The sequence below is a fragment of the Pristiophorus japonicus genome, chromosome 14 (genome assembly GCF_044704955.1).
Source record: "Pristiophorus japonicus isolate sPriJap1 chromosome 14, sPriJap1.hap1, whole genome shotgun sequence".
In the NCBI taxonomy this organism is placed as follows: domain Eukaryota; kingdom Metazoa; phylum Chordata; class Chondrichthyes; family Pristiophoridae; genus Pristiophorus; species Pristiophorus japonicus.
The window spans coordinates 27,842,383-27,862,069 of NC_091990.1; the positions used below are offsets into that span (position 1 = coordinate 27,842,383).

General features: G+C 43.4%; 1 protein-coding gene across 6 annotated transcripts in view; it reads right to left on the minus strand.

The window, feature by feature from the left end:
* Nucleotides 1–1,820: 1,820 nt before the first annotated feature.
* LOC139279817 (homeobox-containing protein 1-like) overlaps nucleotides 1,821–19,687 on the minus strand; it is a 61,525-nt gene continuing 43,658 nt past the window's right edge. For 4 of the 6 annotated variants that reach the window (XM_070899061.1, XM_070899059.1, XM_070899058.1 and 1 more), the window contains 5 exons: nucleotides 18,851–18,998; nucleotides 17,898–17,980; nucleotides 13,096–13,191; nucleotides 12,286–12,380; nucleotides 1,821–7,023 (listed from right to left, as the gene is read on the minus strand). In XM_070899061.1, the coding sequence (XP_070755162.1) occupies nucleotides 6,883–7,023; nucleotides 12,286–12,380; nucleotides 13,096–13,191; nucleotides 17,898–17,980; nucleotides 18,851–18,998 (563 nt within the window). In that variant the 3' untranslated portion in view covers nucleotides 1,821–6,882. Of the gene's footprint in view, nucleotides 7,024–12,265; nucleotides 12,381–13,095; nucleotides 13,192–17,897; nucleotides 17,981–18,850; nucleotides 18,999–19,687 lie in introns of all 6 variants that reach the window. The other 2 variants (XM_070899062.1, XM_070899063.1) reach the window with 2 other exon arrangements.

Here is a 19,687-nt window from a genome sequence, read left to right on the forward strand (position 1 = left end):
TTTTTTTTGCCCGTTAATGTTATGTGGCACGGGACTTCTCAAAGTTCCATCCTATATTTGTTTTGAACGGTGGGGGAGGAGGATGGGGAGAGACAGTGACAGAGAGCGAATTCTGTCAGCCCATCACCAATAATGAGCTAAATTTGTATCATGATCCGAAATTAGTGCCAGCCAATAGTTTCTAGCAGCACATTACTAGAACATTTTGTTCAGATTGCTGCTCCACGTAAAAACACACACTCCACATGGTGAAATTCCTCTTTTCCTCTTAGTACACAGACAATGCATTAAATGGGAACTACATCTCTGCCCCTTTTTTTGCACAGAGGAATGAGCAGTTTTACTCTGTGTGCCTTCTGGAAGTTCAGGTGCATTACGGTACATTAAAAGTAACAAATAACCGAGTGGACAATCCAAAAACACCTTTATAAAACTGCACAGATAGTTAAACCCTTTTAAATATTTCTCTATGGGTCAATGTAGCTGTGGAGCGCATAATTTCTGGGAGAAACGGAGGAACAGCACAGATAACAGAAACTACAATTTACAGATAAAGATGCGCAGATGTGAGGCCAAAGGAGAACCATCCTGTACAGCAGGCAACACTACTACCACTGTGCTAACTCTCTACAGCAGTGCCAGTGTCATCCAGACATCAGAACCAGCCGTTCAGCATATCCAATATCTATTCGCTGAAGCTCTTGACTCTCATGCATGCTTCAATGTAGGTTCTTTGCTGAAGGATAAGGGGATGCGTAGCAGTGTCAGTAGTTATGTTTCAAATGGGTAGCCTGGATCTCTGCAGAGCCAACTGTTTAAACTGTACTAATCATGGGATTTACAATATACATTAATGATTTAGACGAAGGAATTGAATGTAATATCTCCAAGTTTGCAGGTGACACTAAGCTGGGTGGCAGTGCGATCTGCGAGGAGGATCCTAGGAGGCTGCAGGGGGACTTGGACAGGTTAGGTGAATGGGCAAATGCATGGCAGATGCAGTATAATGTGGATAAATGTGAGGTTATCCACTTTGGTTGCAAAACAGGAAGGCAGATTATTATCTGAATGGTGACAGATTAGTAAAAGAGGAGATGCAATGAGACCTGGGTGTCATGGTACATCAGTCATTGAAGGTAGGCATGCAGGTACAGCAGGCAGTAAAGAAGGCAAATGGCACGCTGGCCTTCATAGCGAGGGGATTGAGTATAGGAGCATGGAGGTCTTACTGCAGTTGTACAGGGTCTTGGTGAGACCACACCTTGAATATTGTGTGCAGTTTTGGTCTCCTAATCTGAGGAAGGACATTCTTGCTATTGAGGGAGTGCAGCGAAGGTTCACCAGACTGATTCCCGGGATGGCAGGACTGACATATGAAGAAAGACTGGATCGACTAGGCTTATATTCACTGAAATTTAGAAGAATGAGAGGGATCTCATAGAAACATATAAAATTCTGACGGGATTGGACAGGTTAGATGCAGGAAAAATGTTCCCGATGTGGGGGAAATCCAGAACCAGGGGTCACAGTCAAAGGATAAGGAGTAAGCCATTTAGGACCGAGATGAGGAGAAACTTCTTCACTCAGAGAATTGTGAACCTGTAGAATTCTCTACCACAGAAAGTTGTTGGGGCCAGTTCGTTAGATATATTCAAAAGGGAGTTAGATGTGGCCCTTACGGCTAAAGGGATTAAGGGGTATGGAGACATAGCAGGAATGGGGTACTGAAGTTGCATGATCAGCCATGATCATATTGAATGGTGGCGCAGGCTCGAAGGGCCGAATGGCCTACTCCTGCACCTACTTTCTATGTTTCTATGAGTCAGGAATCCATGATTCTCTTATGTTGTGAACATTACCTTGAAGCCATCATTGATATATCAAAAGTTATTTGGCAGTGGTTTCACGCCATTTGTATGTTCCTAGAGTAATATCCCTTTTCCATTGATAAATACTATGTGACATTGCAAGGGTCATTGACTGGCAGTTTGGGTATAGTCAATGTAATCCTGGGTACAGGGTAATCCTGTACCCTGGAAATACCATATCTTTCCAAAAACCCTGCATGGCTCTGTCTCCTACTGGTGCTGAATTCAATGTAGCCCCATATGTGCTAAAAGGGGATATCTTGGTTATGTGGTGGGCCCTACCACATCTATTGCTATTGCCTGGAAATATTGTTGATTTTTCAGACACTGGCAGTACAATCCCCTAGAGGATGAGACTAGGGAAGTAATAATGAGGAACAGGGAAATGGCAGACATGTTGAACAAATATTATGTATCGGTCTTCACGGGAACAAAGGGCTATGGGGAGCGGGCAGGAAAGTGGAGCTATGTCCATGATCAGATCAGCCATGATCTTATTAAATGGCAGAGCAGGCTCAAGGGGCCAAATGGCCTACTCCTAGTTCTTGTGTTCTTATGTAATCCTGAAGTTGTTCCTTGCCTGAGGGCACAATTCATCAATGGCTTCTTTGATGAAGTATAGCCTTCTCACATCGTGTTCCTTGGTAAGGTAATTCCGTTGACTATATTAGATACAAGCCTGAGGTATGAACAGGTCCTGGTGGCCTTTCTCCTATGGCCTTGGACCTAAGGAGGCTCTCTTCTGCTGGCACACCTCCTCCAATTTGTCTCGCGAAGTGAAACCAGCTGACATGCCGATATTGCTGTGTGGATTAAAAATATTAAGTCGCTCCTTACAATATCTCTACACGACTCCATGCTGGATCTCTCCTGACTCTCCCGCTGGAATAATACATCTTTTATAGCGGGCATGAGTGGAAGGCAAACACGAGCACATCTGCCTTTAGATGGTGCTTAACAAAGTCTTAAAAAGGTAGAAGAATTTTAACTGAATTACTGCATATTAAAGCACACTGAAGCATCTTGTGGTAGCTGTACCACAGAGGCATTTTGCCCACTAGTTTAATCACTCAATGGTCTAGTCCTTGTCCTTTGGCCCATTTAATGTTACATCTCTCCGGTCCAGAACTTCAATGTTTTCAACCTCTCAAAAGCATACGGTTGATCATTTGTTTCACAGAATACCTTTTTTCTCCCTATTATCCTTTTGTGGGCTGCCTGTCAGCATATATTATCTTTCAACTGTTATGTTACTACATTCTGAGTCACAAGCTTTTCTGTGACCATTCATTTGGGGCTCACTCTTGAATCATAATTCCCACATGAACTGTAGTCCAAGAGTGAGCCAGATGTTGTTTTTTTCTCCCACCTATGATGAGATGGCTCACTATCACGTGGAATTATAGTTAACACCCATACAAGCAGCTGATAAATCTGACCCAATCAAGACAATTGTTCAAAAGACAGACGACCCATCAGGTAGCCAACCGCTTGAGTTACTGGGCCCCACAGAAAGATTAGTTTGAATTCACTTGCTCATTAAAACGTGTTATTTCTTAATTTGGTTACTTTCATAATTTATCTCAATTTATTTATTTTCAAACCAGAAGCTGCAATAAAACTACAAATTAATCGTAAGTTTGATACACTGTCAACTAAAAGTCAGAGCCCTCTAGGTTTTGCTCACAATCCAGCTTCTACTTGATGTGAATTGTTGTTTGATAGAGACCTGCAGCAGATTATTGCAGATTTCTATTGGTTGGTCTGTCCGACTTGATATGCTATTTGCAGTATCATTGCTGGTTACATGCACCAAGTTGGTCTGGTGTATGGTCTTATCATATACATCGGCGCAATGATCCTATGACATTTTTTAAAGTGACAGAATGTAGTGATATCATTGCAACATACCGGCAACATATGCACGTGCCACTGGTTGTAACTGTGAAGCAGCTTAAACAAGAATTCATGTGTGAACAGATTCAACACTGATTTCAACCACTTGCACATCCCAAAAACATAATTTTGGGGGAAGAAAAGAGTGCCTTGTGTCAATAATTTCCCATATTTGTAGGTTAGGTTCCGTAGTAGAAATGACCAAAAGAATTCTGTCATACTTTCATCCTGGACATTACTGTCAGTAGGTTATTAATGCCTCTGAGGATATAGAGATCCTACACATTAAACTGCAAAATACTGTTTTCATTAAAATGAATATGCGTGACTTCATATCTTGTGAACAACAAAGTCATGAGTTATAGGCCACCCATTCTCATTTCTTAAATTACATTTCATGGGATGATGGGCATGATTCTGTTTTACAACTTCATTAAAACAGTTTACGATTTTTTTTCCTGTGGATGAACTATGATTTCAAAACCCAGTGCCCCCAAAGTCTCACAGTACAAATATTAGTGTTTGTATGACATATCTTTGTCCACTGTTTTTTAATAAGGACCTAAGCCCATTAAAAATAAATAAATGATTTAACATGTCCTTTTAAAACAGTGTACTAAAGAATGTATTGTGGTTTCTACAGTATTAGTGGCAAAAAACATTAAGGCATTCTTTATATCATGGTAAAGGGCAACATCCGAACTATGAGATAACCAGAATATTCAATAGAAAAACAAAGATTGTTCTGTCTCAGTCCATCTCCACTATGTAAGTCTGAAGCTGATAATGGCTGTAACACTTTACCTACACGGGTGAAATTAGGTGACTCCTTAGATTAATGCTGCATAAATAAAGATCAGAATATATAGAATACTGACTACGGTAATAATCAAAATAACACTTAAAAGTTTTATCACTTTTTTTTCTGTGCCACAGGCATAACAGCCAAGCAAATTAATATATGCAACATTTATATCATTATCTTACCAGCAGTGTACAAGGACAGTATTAGGAAATTGTTAGCTTAGCAACCAGCATCATTATAGACTGGGACTGGACCAGCTTGTTTCTAGATTCTCTGCTAATTTGGCAAACCCAAGGTGGTATTGTTTTTACTGAAGTATTTCACAGGAAGTAGGAATGCTTGTGAATCTGAATGATTAATTACAGTCTAGAATTAAATCCATGGATATCTCATAGGTTTTTTTTTATATATATATTTTTTTTTAAGTTTCTGCTAGGATTAGCTTCATTCCTTTGAAGCTTTCTTCATCAACAATAGCTTCAAGGGGAACAACATTGATCTCTCATGGTGACATGAACCAGAGTCTCCAACTTTGGGTGAAGAAAAATTTGCAAAAAGATCACCAACGGCAAATTTTCCCTCAACTTTAACTTCGGGAGATGTAGAGACACTGCACCATAAGGTAAACTCCTGGCTGCGAAAGTTTTACAATATTGAAAACCCACTTATGAAGTCACTTGGGTTTCTTCTTCTGTAGGCACCCAGATTACAAATGAGCACAAAGTTTGAATCTGACATTCCTCAATACTGCCAGTGTTCACCCACAGATCCATCCCATGTACACTTTAGTTAACCTCATTAAACTAGTGTCCTCCTGGGTGGGAAAATACAGCCAGGGCGTCTTTATCTATGGGATGATATTCCTCCGCCAATGCAAGAGAAGGTAAGCTTCAGTAGCAAATTGAACTGTTGCAGCTACTTGGCTATCCCGGTTTGGCCTTCCTGGTAAACGTAACTGCTGTTTTGTTACCCCACCAATTTCCAAATAGCCAGAAGTGTAATTTTTGAAACAACACTGCTGTTTTATAGATAGTTGTTACAAGATCCACTAGCATCAGATAGAATGAAACCTATGTGTCATTGAGAACATTTCTCTAGCTGTGGGTAGATCTTCAGCACGTAGTTTGTGAGCAGTCTGCGTGTTCAGTCTTTGTGCATGACCTCTCCCCACAGTAAAACAGCTATTAAGTTACCTTTTCTGACATCAAAATTAATACTGAATTAACTTGTGTAACACACTTCACTCAGTACAAAACCTCCTCTATATAAAAATGATACTGTGCTGATACCGACCTCAATTACAAACACAATGACTGTAAGACTGATGAGAGCATTGTAAGAGTGAGGTTTTTTTTCAGATCTCATTAAATATAACCTTGCTTCTGGGGAAATGGAAATTGGCAGAATGCACCCAGTGACAGTAAATTGTCTCTTATAGAGAGCCTGTCAGATCCAAACATTTTGTTCCTTCTTAACCTGAGATGCAAATTCCAAAGAGTACTTTTTAGTTATTGTAAGTTTCACCATCTAATTGCACATACACAAACAGACATGAAGAGAGGGTCGAAGGCTCATCCAGAGAATGCTTGTAGGCTGAAGAACAACCAAATCTTCTACAATTAACTTTACAAAGAAAATTTTAAAATTAAAATTGACCAGAAGGGAAATGATTTGATCAGGGAATGGCCACAACAGGATTTGACTGTACAATGTCTACCCTAGACCTGATTTAAAAACATGCTGAAAAGTAGGAGCAAACAAACAAAGCCCAATCTGAAATACCCAATGTAAAATCTGGTATGGGTGTGTATGGAACCACCTGTTTCTCAGTTTCAACAAGTTGGAACCTTGACGAAACTGCAGAGTGAGAGTTCAGGGCCCATACAACTCCCGACTTTGGGCCAGTTTGGTCTGGTTTGACTTTTTGTTCGTACCTCCCTAATAAAAAACTAGCTATGTAAAATTTAGAAAATAGAAACCGTTTTTCTTTTGCTTCCAGCTAATAGTTTGAACTGTATTGGGTAATGTGCAGTAATACATTAAAAACATGGTTGTTGAGTTCACAGTCAGCCGTCAGCAAACCTTAGCACTAGTCACACCTGACAACTTCTATTCACTGATATGTTAATATGAGATGATCACATTGGCAGCTATAAAAATGATATGAGAACTTTTCTTTCAATTTAACGCACAGCGAACAAACAAATGATAAATATACATCTAATAGTCTGTTGCGGAACAGTACATATAATAGGGAAGAAGGTGGCTATAGTCTATAACATTATATAATCCTGATTGCCTTCAGCCTTACGTTCAATCATCGTCGATTGCTTCTGTCTTGATCTCGCTTCCACCCTGGCCGGCCAAAGCTAGGACCGAATGATTGACAGCTGCCATTTCGACAGCCAATGAGATGGGGTCGTGCTGATGGTCACTATGGCAAGTATTTTCATCCTATGGAGGGGAGGAGGGGGGAAACAAAAACTGCCATATAAGTAGCACTGGATTTAACAAAAATCAAACATAATGTTACAGGTCAGTATTGAAATATGTTGTGTGTCAGTCTCTACAGAGGTACAGGTGTGCCAGCAGTCTAACTTGCACAGCCACTCACCTATGAGAAAGTCTATCCAAGATATCCACAAAAAACGAGGTTTCCCAAACATATATTTTATAATAATAATTTCATACTAGTTCCCATCATTAAAGAGGATAGTTTTAACTGTGAATATTCTCTCAAAATCCTTTAACATTCTGGTCTGATATAACCATGTTGCACCCATTGTAGTCAGGTGTTAGAATTATCAACAGTGAGAATTTAGGTTGTCATAAAATTTCCCTGGGTATTTACTTAAAGTTTCTGATTTGAATACATTTGTTTTAAAAACAGAAAGTAATTACAGAAAATATGTCAACCACCATTTCCAGCCAGCTTTTTTTCTAAATCTCACTCGAGGTATCCTCTCGGGACTGGAATGAATGCCTCTATGAAGCACCTTCGGATGATTTTCTATGTTAAAAGCAAGTTGTTGTTCGAGACAAAGGCTTCTTTATTTTACGTAAGCCAATCAAACAATAAATATGCTTTTTTATATATAAAGAATGAACCGTGAGGCACCATTATTACAAATCTAATCCATCATTCACAGACCACCTTATTCACCAAGCACAGTACTACAAACACGGTTTCTAATGAGTACTCGGGGGTGGGTTATAAGATTGTAAACTAATCTTGCAGATTTGGACAACACATCCTCAGTTTACGAGATACTGTGTCTGTGGTGTTGTTTTATTCCCTGAAAACTGGCTTTGAATTGCTGTGCTTTGAAGGGAGGTAAACATAAGGGTATACTTGCTAAAAAATTTTTGAGGATGTAACAAACAGGGTGGATAAAGGGGAACCAGTGGAAGTGGTGTATTTGGACTTCCAGAAGGCATTTGACAAGGTGCCACATAAAAGGTTACTGCACAAGATAAAAGATCACAGGGTTGGGGGTAATATATTAGCATGAATAAAGAATTGGCTAACAAATAGAAAACAGAGAGGAGGGATAAATGGTTCATTCTCGGGTTGGCAATCAGTAACCAGTGGGGTGCCGCAGGGATCAGTGCTGGGACCCCAACTATTTTCAATCTATGGCGGAAGGGATTGATTGTAACGTAGCCAAGTTTGCCGACGATACAAAGATGGGAGGAAAAACAATGTGTGAGGAGGACACAAAAAATCAGCAAAAGGACATAGACAGGCTAAGTGAGTGGGCAAAAATTTGGCAGATGGAGTATAATGTTGGAAAGTGTGAGGGAGAAAAAAAATCAAAGAGCAAGTTATTATTTAACTGGAGAAAGATTGCAAAGTGCTGCAGTACAGCAGGACCTGGGGGTACTTGTGCATGAAACACAAAAGGTTAGTATGCAGGTACAGCAAGTGATCTGGAAGGCCAATGGAATCTTGGCCTTTATTGCAAAAGGGATGGAGTATAAAAGCAGGGAAGTTTTGCTACAGTTATACAAGGTATTGGTGAGGCCGCACCTGGAATACTGCGTGCAGTTTTCGTTTCCATATTTACGAAAGGATATACTTGCTTTGGAAGCAGTTCAGAGAAGATTCACAAGGTTGATTCCAGAGATGAGGGGGCTGACTTATGAGGAAAGGTTGAGTAGGTTGGGCCTCTACTCATTGGAATTCAGAAGAATGAGAGGTGATCTTATCGAAATGTATAAGATTATGAGGGGGCTTGACAAGGTGGATGCAAAGAGGTTGTTTCCGTTGATAGAGGAGTCTAGAACTAGAGGGCATAATCTTAGAATAAGGGGCCACCCATTTAAAACTGAGATGAGGAGAAATTTCTTCTCTGAGGGTTGTGGATCTGTGGAATTTGCTGCCTCAGAGAGTTGTGGAAGCTGGGACATTGAATAAATTTAAGACAGAAATAGACAGTTTCTTAAACAATAAGGAAATAAGGGGTTATGGGGAGCGGGTAGGGAAGCGGACCTGAGTCCATGATTGGATCAGCCATGATCGTATTAAATGGCAGAGGGGCTGTACGGCCTTCTCCTGCTCCTATTTCTTATGTTCTTATACTCAGCTCTCATCACTCTGGAAAGTTCTTCCTCTTGCTCCAAATTTTCTCTCTCCTTTCTGAAGATGCTGACTCTTGCTGAGGGATGGGTCCTTAGAGGCTGGTTGCCCTCCAGTAAGTTGCCAAACTGGTTATTCTTCATGTTCAACCCTAGACTTTGAGTGCCACGAGGCTTTCCAGTCAAGCCCAATCTTTTCATTGATCTGATGGTCTTACTCGCATACTTTCCAATAAGGTTTCCAAGATAGCAATGAGTAGAAACCTTGGCTACTGCCCCCTTCTCCTCTCCTAGTTTTCTGCTCCTTTTGAGCAAGGGAGCTGATTTTCAGATGCAACTGTTGCTCCAGAGAAGATTACAGACCTAGAATTGAAGCTGGGAACCTCCGCTCTGTATAATTTAGTGCTACACTGGAGAGTGCTATTTGGTAGCTTCTTTAAAAACATTCCTTTCACACTGATGCTTGTTTTTTGCTGCTTTAACACAACTGTAACCTGAATAAACATCTCCCCTGGATTGATAGTGAGCCTTATTCACACTGTATATTTTGGTGATTGTGAAATCTGGACAAGATAGCAGAAGAACTACTCTGCTTGAAATGTTAACCACATATTTTTAATTGCCAAGTGATTGATTGCAAAAAGCTCAATTCTAGTTAGAATCATGGAATTTGCAGCCCATCAGGCTGTTGGTCATCGTGTCTGTGGCAGCTCTTCAACTGGAACGATCCTCTCTAATTCTAATTTTTCACTAATTCAGGAGTGCCATTACTTTAATAGCAGACTTATATTTTATTAATATTAGTTTAAACAGTTTTTTTTCATTTAAATCAGATTGAAGGTTAGCATTTCATTTGCCTTCGATCTCAAAATGCAGTCTTGTGTTGCAGAAGAATCTCACTGCTGAGTACACAGTAGTAACTGGTCATGTGGGGACTACGCAGTAAAATCTCCACATCCAGTGATTGCTGAACCATCCTTTCTGAAACCCAGCCTTGTGGACTGAAATTAAGTACCTTAACCCTTAGACTGCCAACAACTCCTGGAAAATAAACTGTCCCTGGGCTGGCCACTGTGATGAAGAAACAAATAGTATTGCAGTAATAAACACACTCCAGCATCAGCAGTTTGCTACTTCAATATTAATCTCAAACTATAAAAATAACCATTCAAAATATAATTTTGGTTAGAAATCACTATCTTCCCTTTTCTCTCCATTCTCCTTTCTTCACATTCTTTTTTTATTTTATTGAAAATCTAATCTAAGCAACTAAAACCCTTTAAATCTCGCAATAACAATAAAACATATTTTTTTTGTTTCCCATTCTGACTCTCACCATGAATTTATGAGGCCTTTAATTGACTGAAAACTGACATTAAAAAGGTCAGTTTTCAGCCAATCCAGTGCCAAACTGTGATAGTTAACCTGGCTGTGTCATCGATGTGGTCAATCAGCTGAATCTTTTAGGAGTAACACCTCAAATCAGGGGCAGCTGCCACTGGACGAGTAAACTCATTGTTTTATGGCACCCGCCGTGTTAACTGATCCACCGTGCAATCAGGATTCGGTGCAGTCAAAAATGCAATTTTAAATACAGTTAAGGGAATGAACGGGGAGGTGCGAATCAGGTTCGAGGTTGCAGTCTATTGTTAATCAATAGATCTGTGGACACATTAATCAGCAGTTGCTGGATTCAGATGCAGGTTCTAATTGCTTCAATTAGAAACTTGTTGTTTAATGAAACCATGGCTGATTACTGAAAATGACCAGGGTCAGTTTTAATGCAGTTTTTATATGCTAGTGTATTTCAAGAATATATTGTTTTGTATTTACCACTGATTTAAGCAAGACTCAACCACGCCAGAGCATCTACAGCATCCCCCTTTGGAGGAGGGGCACATTAAACAAAAAAAGGATGGTATTTCCAAATTAAAATCAATATCAAGTAATTCAAATGACAATCATTAAATCCAAATTGATGAGATGGTCAGTCCCATGTGGCGTCCACTGGTTGCTGAAGATTCCAAGGATGCAAGGTCAGATGTTTCTAACTTGTTTTCTCAGTCTGCCAAAGGCTTATAAAGTCAGTGCTCTTCAACACAAAGACTGACTTTTAAAAATCCTAAACAGTGTCACTAAGTTTTTTTCAACCAACTGCTCTTTTGACAAATTCATGTCAAATTATTGAATCCACATTGGGTAACTGCTTCAATTCATTCATAAATAATACAAAAGAACCAAAAACAATGTGAAAACTGACATTCAAAAAGTATTCAGAATATTGTTACACACATACATGATACACCAGGTCTGAGTTATTTCAAGGCCTTAATTACTCAACAAGCAACCTGTGAGTTGGCACTCCTCTCCTCGAAATGGCGTATATCAAATGTTGGTGTCAATGAGGAGCTAATCACACACGGTGTTAGTGATTCAGCTGCACAAATTGAATTTATTGGAGTAAAAAGAAAGCTTTGTATTTACACAGCGCAGTGAAGCAACGCTAAACAGAATTTAATGCTACTTGATTAGTAAAATTGTGGAATTTCAGTTTTGCTAGTTAGCTTTATAGAATCATAGAAATTTACAGTTCGGAAGGGGGTCATTTTGGCCCATTGTGTCTGCCTAATCCCAATTTCCAGCTCTTGCTCTGTCGCCTTGTAGGTTACGGCACTTTAAGTGAACATCCAAGTATTTTTTTAAATACTGTACTTTTGTTTAAAAAAAAAGATGGACATGCCTACTATGTCCAAATTATCTCAAAAGTTTGCAATAAAAATGTTCTTAGTTCCTCCTTCAACAAGTCCCTCTTCCCTCATTGCCATGTCACAAGTGCCAGCAACTACTTGAACTGTGATTCCTTCATGGCTTTAATGAGCAGCATGAGGTTGCCTTTAAGAACAACATAGTGAAGACCTGCACAAATCATGTGGACACCCACCGTCAAATGAATAATTTAGACTTGACCTTAAATAGTCTATAGTGACTAATGGTTGTTAGATGGCATAGACTAGCAGTTTATAATTAACTCTGAGTTTATAACATATATATTTATTCAACACACCTGTTTTAGACAGAGAAAAAAAAGATTTAAAGAAGTAACTTTTGTCGTTCTAACCTCTAATAGTCGTGACTCACTTGCTCACAGTAGTCATTGCCCTCAATGTCGTCACTATTGGAATGTCCACCAGGACTCTGCACGTCGATCCCATGACTCTCCAGGATTGCTGCTTCTTTGAAAAGAAGATTGATCAGAAACTAACTAAACTTAAACAACCTACATCGTGTACATTTCAAAAGTAAGCCCAATTCTGTTCACACAAGTATGCTTTGCTGCAGAAGTCATTAAATAGCAATCATGAGTAGAAGTACAAGATAATGTTCTCCTCCCTATCCCAAGGGTATTGAGACCAACCACTGTGCCCTTACTGTCACCTTGGCTGAAATTAGGTAAGTGCAAACTGAACATGGAACCTTCTAATCAGTATGCCTTTACCAACTGAGCTATCGGGGGTGGGGCCCTTGGTTCTATTTATAATCTCTTTAATTTAAGAACAAATACATTCAGTATTTATTTATTTATTTAAAAAGGTTTACAAAAATTAGGCGTACTGCCAAGCAAAAACACTTTCTGCCACGTGGTCACTTTTGGCAGGATAGAGTCGGCTACAGACAGAATGGCATCAGTTCTACTCCACATTTGGTCAATGTAGCTGTGTTTTCAGCACTGTGAGCTGAATGTCTAATTCTTGCCCTGCCACAGTGTGGTGTTTCATCTAGAGGTCAGTGGAGAGCTTCTGGAAGTAGCTGAGGCCAGAGACTGAATTGCAAACAAGTTGATATTCAAATCCACAACTGTTTAGTGTGAAGCTGTAAATTTTAAAAAAAAAATCATACCTGCAGAGGTTTCAATAGGTACAAAAAACACTTAAAAACTAAAAGCCTTACCTATATTTGCTCTTCTCTTCATCTCCTTCCGACGATTAGCAAACCAGTTATACACTTTCAGAGGGGTAACTCGCTCAAACTCTGATAGCTTTTTACCTTTGTGAATAAAGAAAATACAGAAACTGTTAATAAACTTAAAAATATTTCACCATACATTTATGCAAATGTAGTACAATAAGTATCTGGTACCACCATTTTTAATACATATTTAGTATCTGCAACATGGAAAAATTGATTACAGTGAGGCCTCTCTTAATTGTGCTGTTGTATTAGCTCCAGGAAGCCGACAAAAGCAGCCCATACTGACTTGCTGGACCCTTTTAAAAAAATATATACATATCGTTTTTAAAATTCCCCCTCCCTCCCTGAAAGAAATGCTCCTGTCTTTGTTCTGTATTTCTCAGCAATAGCCTGGCTGAGATCAGCAACTTGCCATGTAGAAATACCAAGATGCAGCCTACTGCTCCATAGCACAGCATGCTTGAGCACCAGCACACCATGGCACCTTGGCATGAATACTTTCAGAAAACACAAGTGCACACTATCCAAACAGATGTGCTAATCTAATCTTCCACTCTAATATTTTAACCTGCTGTTGGCCAATTTTCCCATCTTCAACGCCCGAACACAGTACAGGCCAAGAGTTTTTCATTTTCTTCCAAGCAAATAAAACCATTTTTCATGCACCTCATAACCAACCATGCCTGACCCTTGTACATTTAAAGTTGATTCACAACTGTCAGGTTGGACCGGATACTCTTATAAGACAGGAGAATTAACTAAGCTCCTTCTTCAGTGATAGAAAGTTCTCTGTTATTTGAGCAGGACAAGAATTCATGAAAGTTGCCAACATTTATTTTTTTTTAAATAGAGGCTTGACTTGCAGCAGAAATTCACCAATTTGAGACACCAGCCTGTAATCTATTGGGGAATAGAGGATGGCAGCTTGATTGAAAGTCTTGGCCAGTCTTTCCTGTTCTTAATTTCCCCAATAAAGTAGATTTTAAATGGCTGCCCACTTTTAATTCCATAATCATTGGATTCTATAATATTTGTGTTTGAGAATGTACATTTTTTGGAGCAAAGGGGAAGCTTAAAAATACTCAAAAGGGTTAAAGAACTGCAGCTTTAGTGGTGGGAGTTCACTGCTTTTTGTGTAAAGGTTTCATAGATTAAGATACTAGCTGCTTAGTAATAACCCATGGATCTAACAACATTTTTTCCCAACATGCTCATTTCATAACTTTTCCAACAAACAATCTGTGTACCCCATTTGCAGAGTTTGAAACTTAAATATTATACAACTGATTAAATATTGTACAACAGGCACTGCTGCACTAGCCACATTTTCACTAATAAGGAATACTGTTGTATACTTTAACAGTGTTTCCAACATCTAATGACAGAAATCAGGTACAGGTGCAGCTTCAAGAATCCGGAACCCTCGGGACCGACCGGGCCGGACAATCCACGATAACATCCATCTGGTCCGGGACCTCATCCATTGTTCCCAGGAGGCTGGTCTGTCGGTCGCCTTCCTATCCCTCGACCAAGAGAAGGCGTTCGACAGGGTGGATCACGACTATCTGCTCGGAACTCTGCGCGCTTTCGGGTTCGGGACGCATTTCGTCGCCCGGATCCGACTTTTGTACGCCGCCGCGGAGTGTCTGATTAAGGTTAAAGGGTCCTTGACGGCGCCCCTTCGCTTTAGGAGAGGGGTGTGCCAGGGATGCCCCATGTCCGGCCAGTTATACGCCGTTTGCGTGGAGCCTTTCCTGCGCCTCTTGCGGACGAGGTTGACGGGACTGGCTCTGCAAAGGCCGGGCGTGGAGGTCGTCCTCTCGGCTTACGCCGATGACGTGCTCCTCGTGGTAGAGGATCCCGCTGACCTGCGGAGGATGCGTGAGTGCCAGGAGATTTACTCGACCGCGTCCTCCGCCAGGATCAACTGGGAGAAATGTTCCGGACTCCTGGTGGGTCAGTGGCGGGTGGACTCCCTGCCGGAGGAGCTCAGGCCTTTTGCCTGGAGCACGACCCATCTCCTCTATCTGGGAGTCTATCTTAGCCCCGACGAGGGAGCCTGGCCGGCGAACTGGCAGGAGCTGGAGACCAAGGTCACCGCTCGCCTAGGGCGCTGGACAGGACTGCTCCGAGTGCTGTCCTACAGGGGTCGAGCGCTAGTCATAAACCAGCTGGTGGCCGCAATGTTGTGGTACCGGCTGGTCACTTTGACCCCTCCCCCTGCGTTTGTCGCCAAGATACAGAAGAAGCTGGTGGACTTCTTCTGGAACAACAGGAAGCACTGGGTCTCTGCCGCGGTCTTGAGTCTCCCGCTTGAGGAGGGTGGTCAGTCGTTGGTGTGCGTCAGCGCCCAGCTCGCGACTTTCCGTCTTCAGACCCTGCAGAGATACCTTTACGTCGAGCCCCCTCCTAGGTGGTGCGCTCTGGCGAGGTATTTCTTCCGCCAGCAGCGCGACCTCAATTATGACACGCAGCTCCTGTTTGTGAACTTGGGGGGTGCCAGGACCGCCCTCCGGGAGCTGCCTGTCTTTTACAGGAACTCATCAGGGTCTGGAACAAAGTCTCCACCAAGCACAGCTCTCCGCCGGCTGGAGTGGCGGCCGTCCTGCAGGAACCGCTGCTCGGGAATCCGTACGGCCGAGGTTTTATGTGGCGGTCGGAAGAGAGGGCTGTGGCTGGTGAGGTGACCAGGGTCAGGGACCTGCTCGATGGCGGAGGAGCGGGCTGGATGGCGCCAGACACGCTGGCGCGGCGCCTAAATTCTGCCAACGTCCGCCACGCGGCCGATGCCATCGAGTCGCTAAAAACAGCTCTGGGCCCTGACTCCGTTAGGTGCATCGAGGAGGCTCAAGCACGTGGGGAGATCCCGTCCGAACTGACCCCCGTCCGGACGGAATTCCTCATCGGCGCCAAACCCCGGAACCTCCCTCGGGGGCCGGCGCCTCACAACTTGAGCCGCCTCGGGGAAATCCCCTCCGTGCCTTTCAGTTCCGCGTGGAGGGGTTTCCTGTACGGGCTGCTCCTGCACACACCCTTCAACTTTGCCATCCTCGCCGGCCGTCCGGACACGCCATGGCGTACCATCTTGCCGTCCGGAGGAGGCGGGGGTCCCCGATGGAGGGCACTCTACGCAGGGGTTCTCCCACTATTCATCGGGGACTTGGCCTGGAGGGTGGTGCACGGAGCAGTGCTGTGCAACAAATTTTTAAGCCGGTTCACGGACTCCCAGGCCGCCTGCAATTTCTGCGGTCTGGAAGAGTCCGTGTTCCATGTTTTTATGGAATGCACAAGGTTGCAGCCCCTGTTTTATTATTTGAAGGGGCTGCTCCTGAAATTCTGGCTGCACTTCAGTCCTACTCTCCTGATCTTTGGGCACCCTGTACGGAGGGGAGCGGGTAGGTCCGAAGGCCTCCTCGTAGGACTGCTCCTGGGCACGGCCAAGGGTGCCATCAGCCGGTCCAGGCAGCGGGCGGTCGAGGGGGTCGTTCAACCTGACTGCCTGCCTCTCTTCCGCTCTTACATCCGGTCCAGGGTGTCCTTGGAGATGGAGCACGCGGTGTCCACCGGTACGCTCGCGGCCTTCCGCGAGAGGTGGGCACCGGAGGGACTGGAGTGCATCATCACGCCCGGCAACCAAATTTTAATTTGATTTTACGTTTTAAAGTTTAATTTGTTTTAATTGCCGGTGCTTTTAGTGTCGCCCTCCCCTTTTATAGGGGGCACTGGAAAAATTTTTATTTTAGCGCCCCAAAAAAAAAACCAAAAAAAGAAAAACACAAAAAAACCCTCGGGACCGAGGCCGTTCTGGATTCCAGGCTTTTCCGGACATTCGATTGTCTTTCTCTGACGTCATGAATCCGGAAACATCCGAGTCCAGGTTCGGGTATTTCCGGATTTCGGAATGTCGGCGGGGGGGCGGTGGGAGGAAGGGGGCAGGGGGCCCGAGGACAGAGGGCCGGGGCCCCACCATAGAGGAGGTGTCCGGGTGGGCCCCGCACAGTGAAGGTGCTGTCTGGGCGGGCCCCGCCGTGGAGGATCTGTCTGGGCGGGCCCCGCCGTGGAGAAGCTGTCTGGGCGGGCCCCGCCGTGGAGAAGCTGTCTGGGCGGGCCCCGCCGTGGAGGAGCTGTCTGGGCGGGCCCCGCCGTGGAGAAGCTGTCTGGGCGGGCCCCGCCGTGGAGGATCTGTCTGGGCGGGCCCCGCCGTGGAGAAGCTGTCTGGGCGGGCCCCGCCGTGGAGGAGCTGTCTGGGCGGGCCCCGCCGTGGAGGAGCTGTCTGGGCGGGCCCCGCACAGTGAAGGTGCTGTCTGGGTGGCCTCCGCCGTGGAGGAGCTGTCCAGGTGGGCCCCGCAAAGTGAAGGTGCTGTCTGGGCAGGCCCCGCCGTGGAGGAGCTGTCCGGGTGGGCCCCGCACAGTGAAGGTGCTGTCTGGGCGGGCCCCGCCATGGAGGAGCTGTCTGGGCGGGCCCCGCCATGGAGGAGCTGTCCGGGTGGGCCCCACCACCGAGAAGGTGTTCGGGCGGGCCAGCGGCGAGGCTGCGAGGTATGGGCAGCAGCAGCGAGCGGGGTGAAGCCCGAGGTCAGGCAGCGGGGTGAGGCCAGAGGTCGGCATGCCTGGATTACGGAACATTTTACGGATTCTGGATGACCCTGCCACCGATCAGTCCGGAACATTCCGGAACTCCGGATTTTCAACGCTGCACCTGTACTTCAAGAATCATTGTCACGGATTTCTTGCTTTTACAATAAAGATCCAAACCATTAATGATTCCAGGCATTGCTTACCTGGTTTCTGTATGACTGTATTGCAGGCGTTTGCAATTTCCTCGCGCTTTGCCTCATCTGGATACTGATTTTCACCAAAATAACTAAGGCATTGAAATCAAATAAAGTTCATACTTAGTATTTAAACCACTGCGATATAACAATATTTTAAGTCACTCGTGTGTAAAATCGGGTTACACATTAACTTTAAAGGTTAGGTAGTATCAACTGGACATGAAGCTGTGAGCTAAGGCTCAACCCATGATCAGTGCAGTCACCAGCTGGGACGTAAATTGAGTTCCCATCTGGCTGTCCTGGTAAATACGAGTTCTGAGGCACGAATGATATACAGTAAAAAATGACCATGGTATTCTGACCAGCATTTCTCTGGAAACCCTCCTTCAGGCTCCAATGCAAATATGGTTTGCTGTTTCATAGGGATGCTCTGATTATTTATCTTCAACTGTATAAAGTGATAGAATCTCATTACAAAAAGGCCAACTGGTTGCCGAGCCAAAAGGATTGGTGTTAGCAAGGCGTCATGGAAGCCAGTACGTCAGTCAGACAAATGGTGCATATAGCTGCCACGTTGGTCATTTCGAGTTAGACTTTGGTGGTCAGTTGTACTATTTTATAGTCTCTCCCTCTGCATTTCCCCTTTAGCTCTCCTCTCTTGGTGGTAAGCGCCACATGCTGTTGCATGATTCCATGGGTAGTACCAGCCCTTCAATACCTCATTTCACTTGCTGTTCTATATGGAAATCTGGACAAGAGCCGGTGAAGGCAACCATAACTAAGTCCATGCCTATATTCACTCTAGTTCCAAATATGCAATCTTGTACCAGGGCTCGCTGGTTGCCAGTTGGGAGCTATTTTCCCTTCACCTCCAGCCCACCCCAATCTAGGAACACAAACTAAATGTGCACTGAGGTAAACAAGTCTTTGGAATGCACACTACCCCTCCTCCTACCAACCTTTCCATGACAGACAGGCACTCTTTGCGCCAGGTAAATCTACTTCCTCTTCGGAGACGAAAGTTTCCAGTCACCGGGCTGACATTTGACCGCCACTCCGGGTCCTCTGTTGTTGTGGTTGAAACGGGCCTCATACTTAAAGTAGCACCTAAACAGGTAAAAATATAAACTGTATTGATAGAGGGTAATGCTCATATTGGTTTTATTAGAAAATTATTTGTTTTTATCATTGAGCTATGCATTAAACTCAAGTCCTAACTCTGCATATTATTTCAAACATTGTCTATATGGGTGGGAGATAGTTAAATTAGATGTAGGGAAAAATTGGAAAGCCGAATCCATGGAGGAAGATGTAATGCAAAATAAACTGTGTTTACAGGTAAACAACAGTACTGATTCAGGTGAAATGCAAGGCTCCTACATATTTTTTCTTTTAAAAATCAATAGTATGCTTGTCTCCGATTGTCAAGCAGGAAGTGATTTTGTTTACACAATTATGGAAATACAGTTGCTTTGTATTTTTATGTGAGACTACGCTCTCTAAGTGGATGCATCTGTTTCCTATGTTTCACCCGCTGTTGCTGTCTCAATAGTCTGAGATAACACTGATTGACGAATGAAGGTCTTTGCAGTGTGCCGCTTGTGCAGGGCATTTAAGGGTTATTTCCACACTCCTATGCTCCCAGTAGAGAAACTAGTTTGAAGGAGCACAGGCCAGAGATAGCCCCAATTCTCCAATCTGCACAGAGAGCATAGCTCCCTGCTGAGAGTGCGAGTCATAGCATTAGTACACAACATACAGGTAGTCTTTTTCATGTTAATACAGGTATTTTCCTT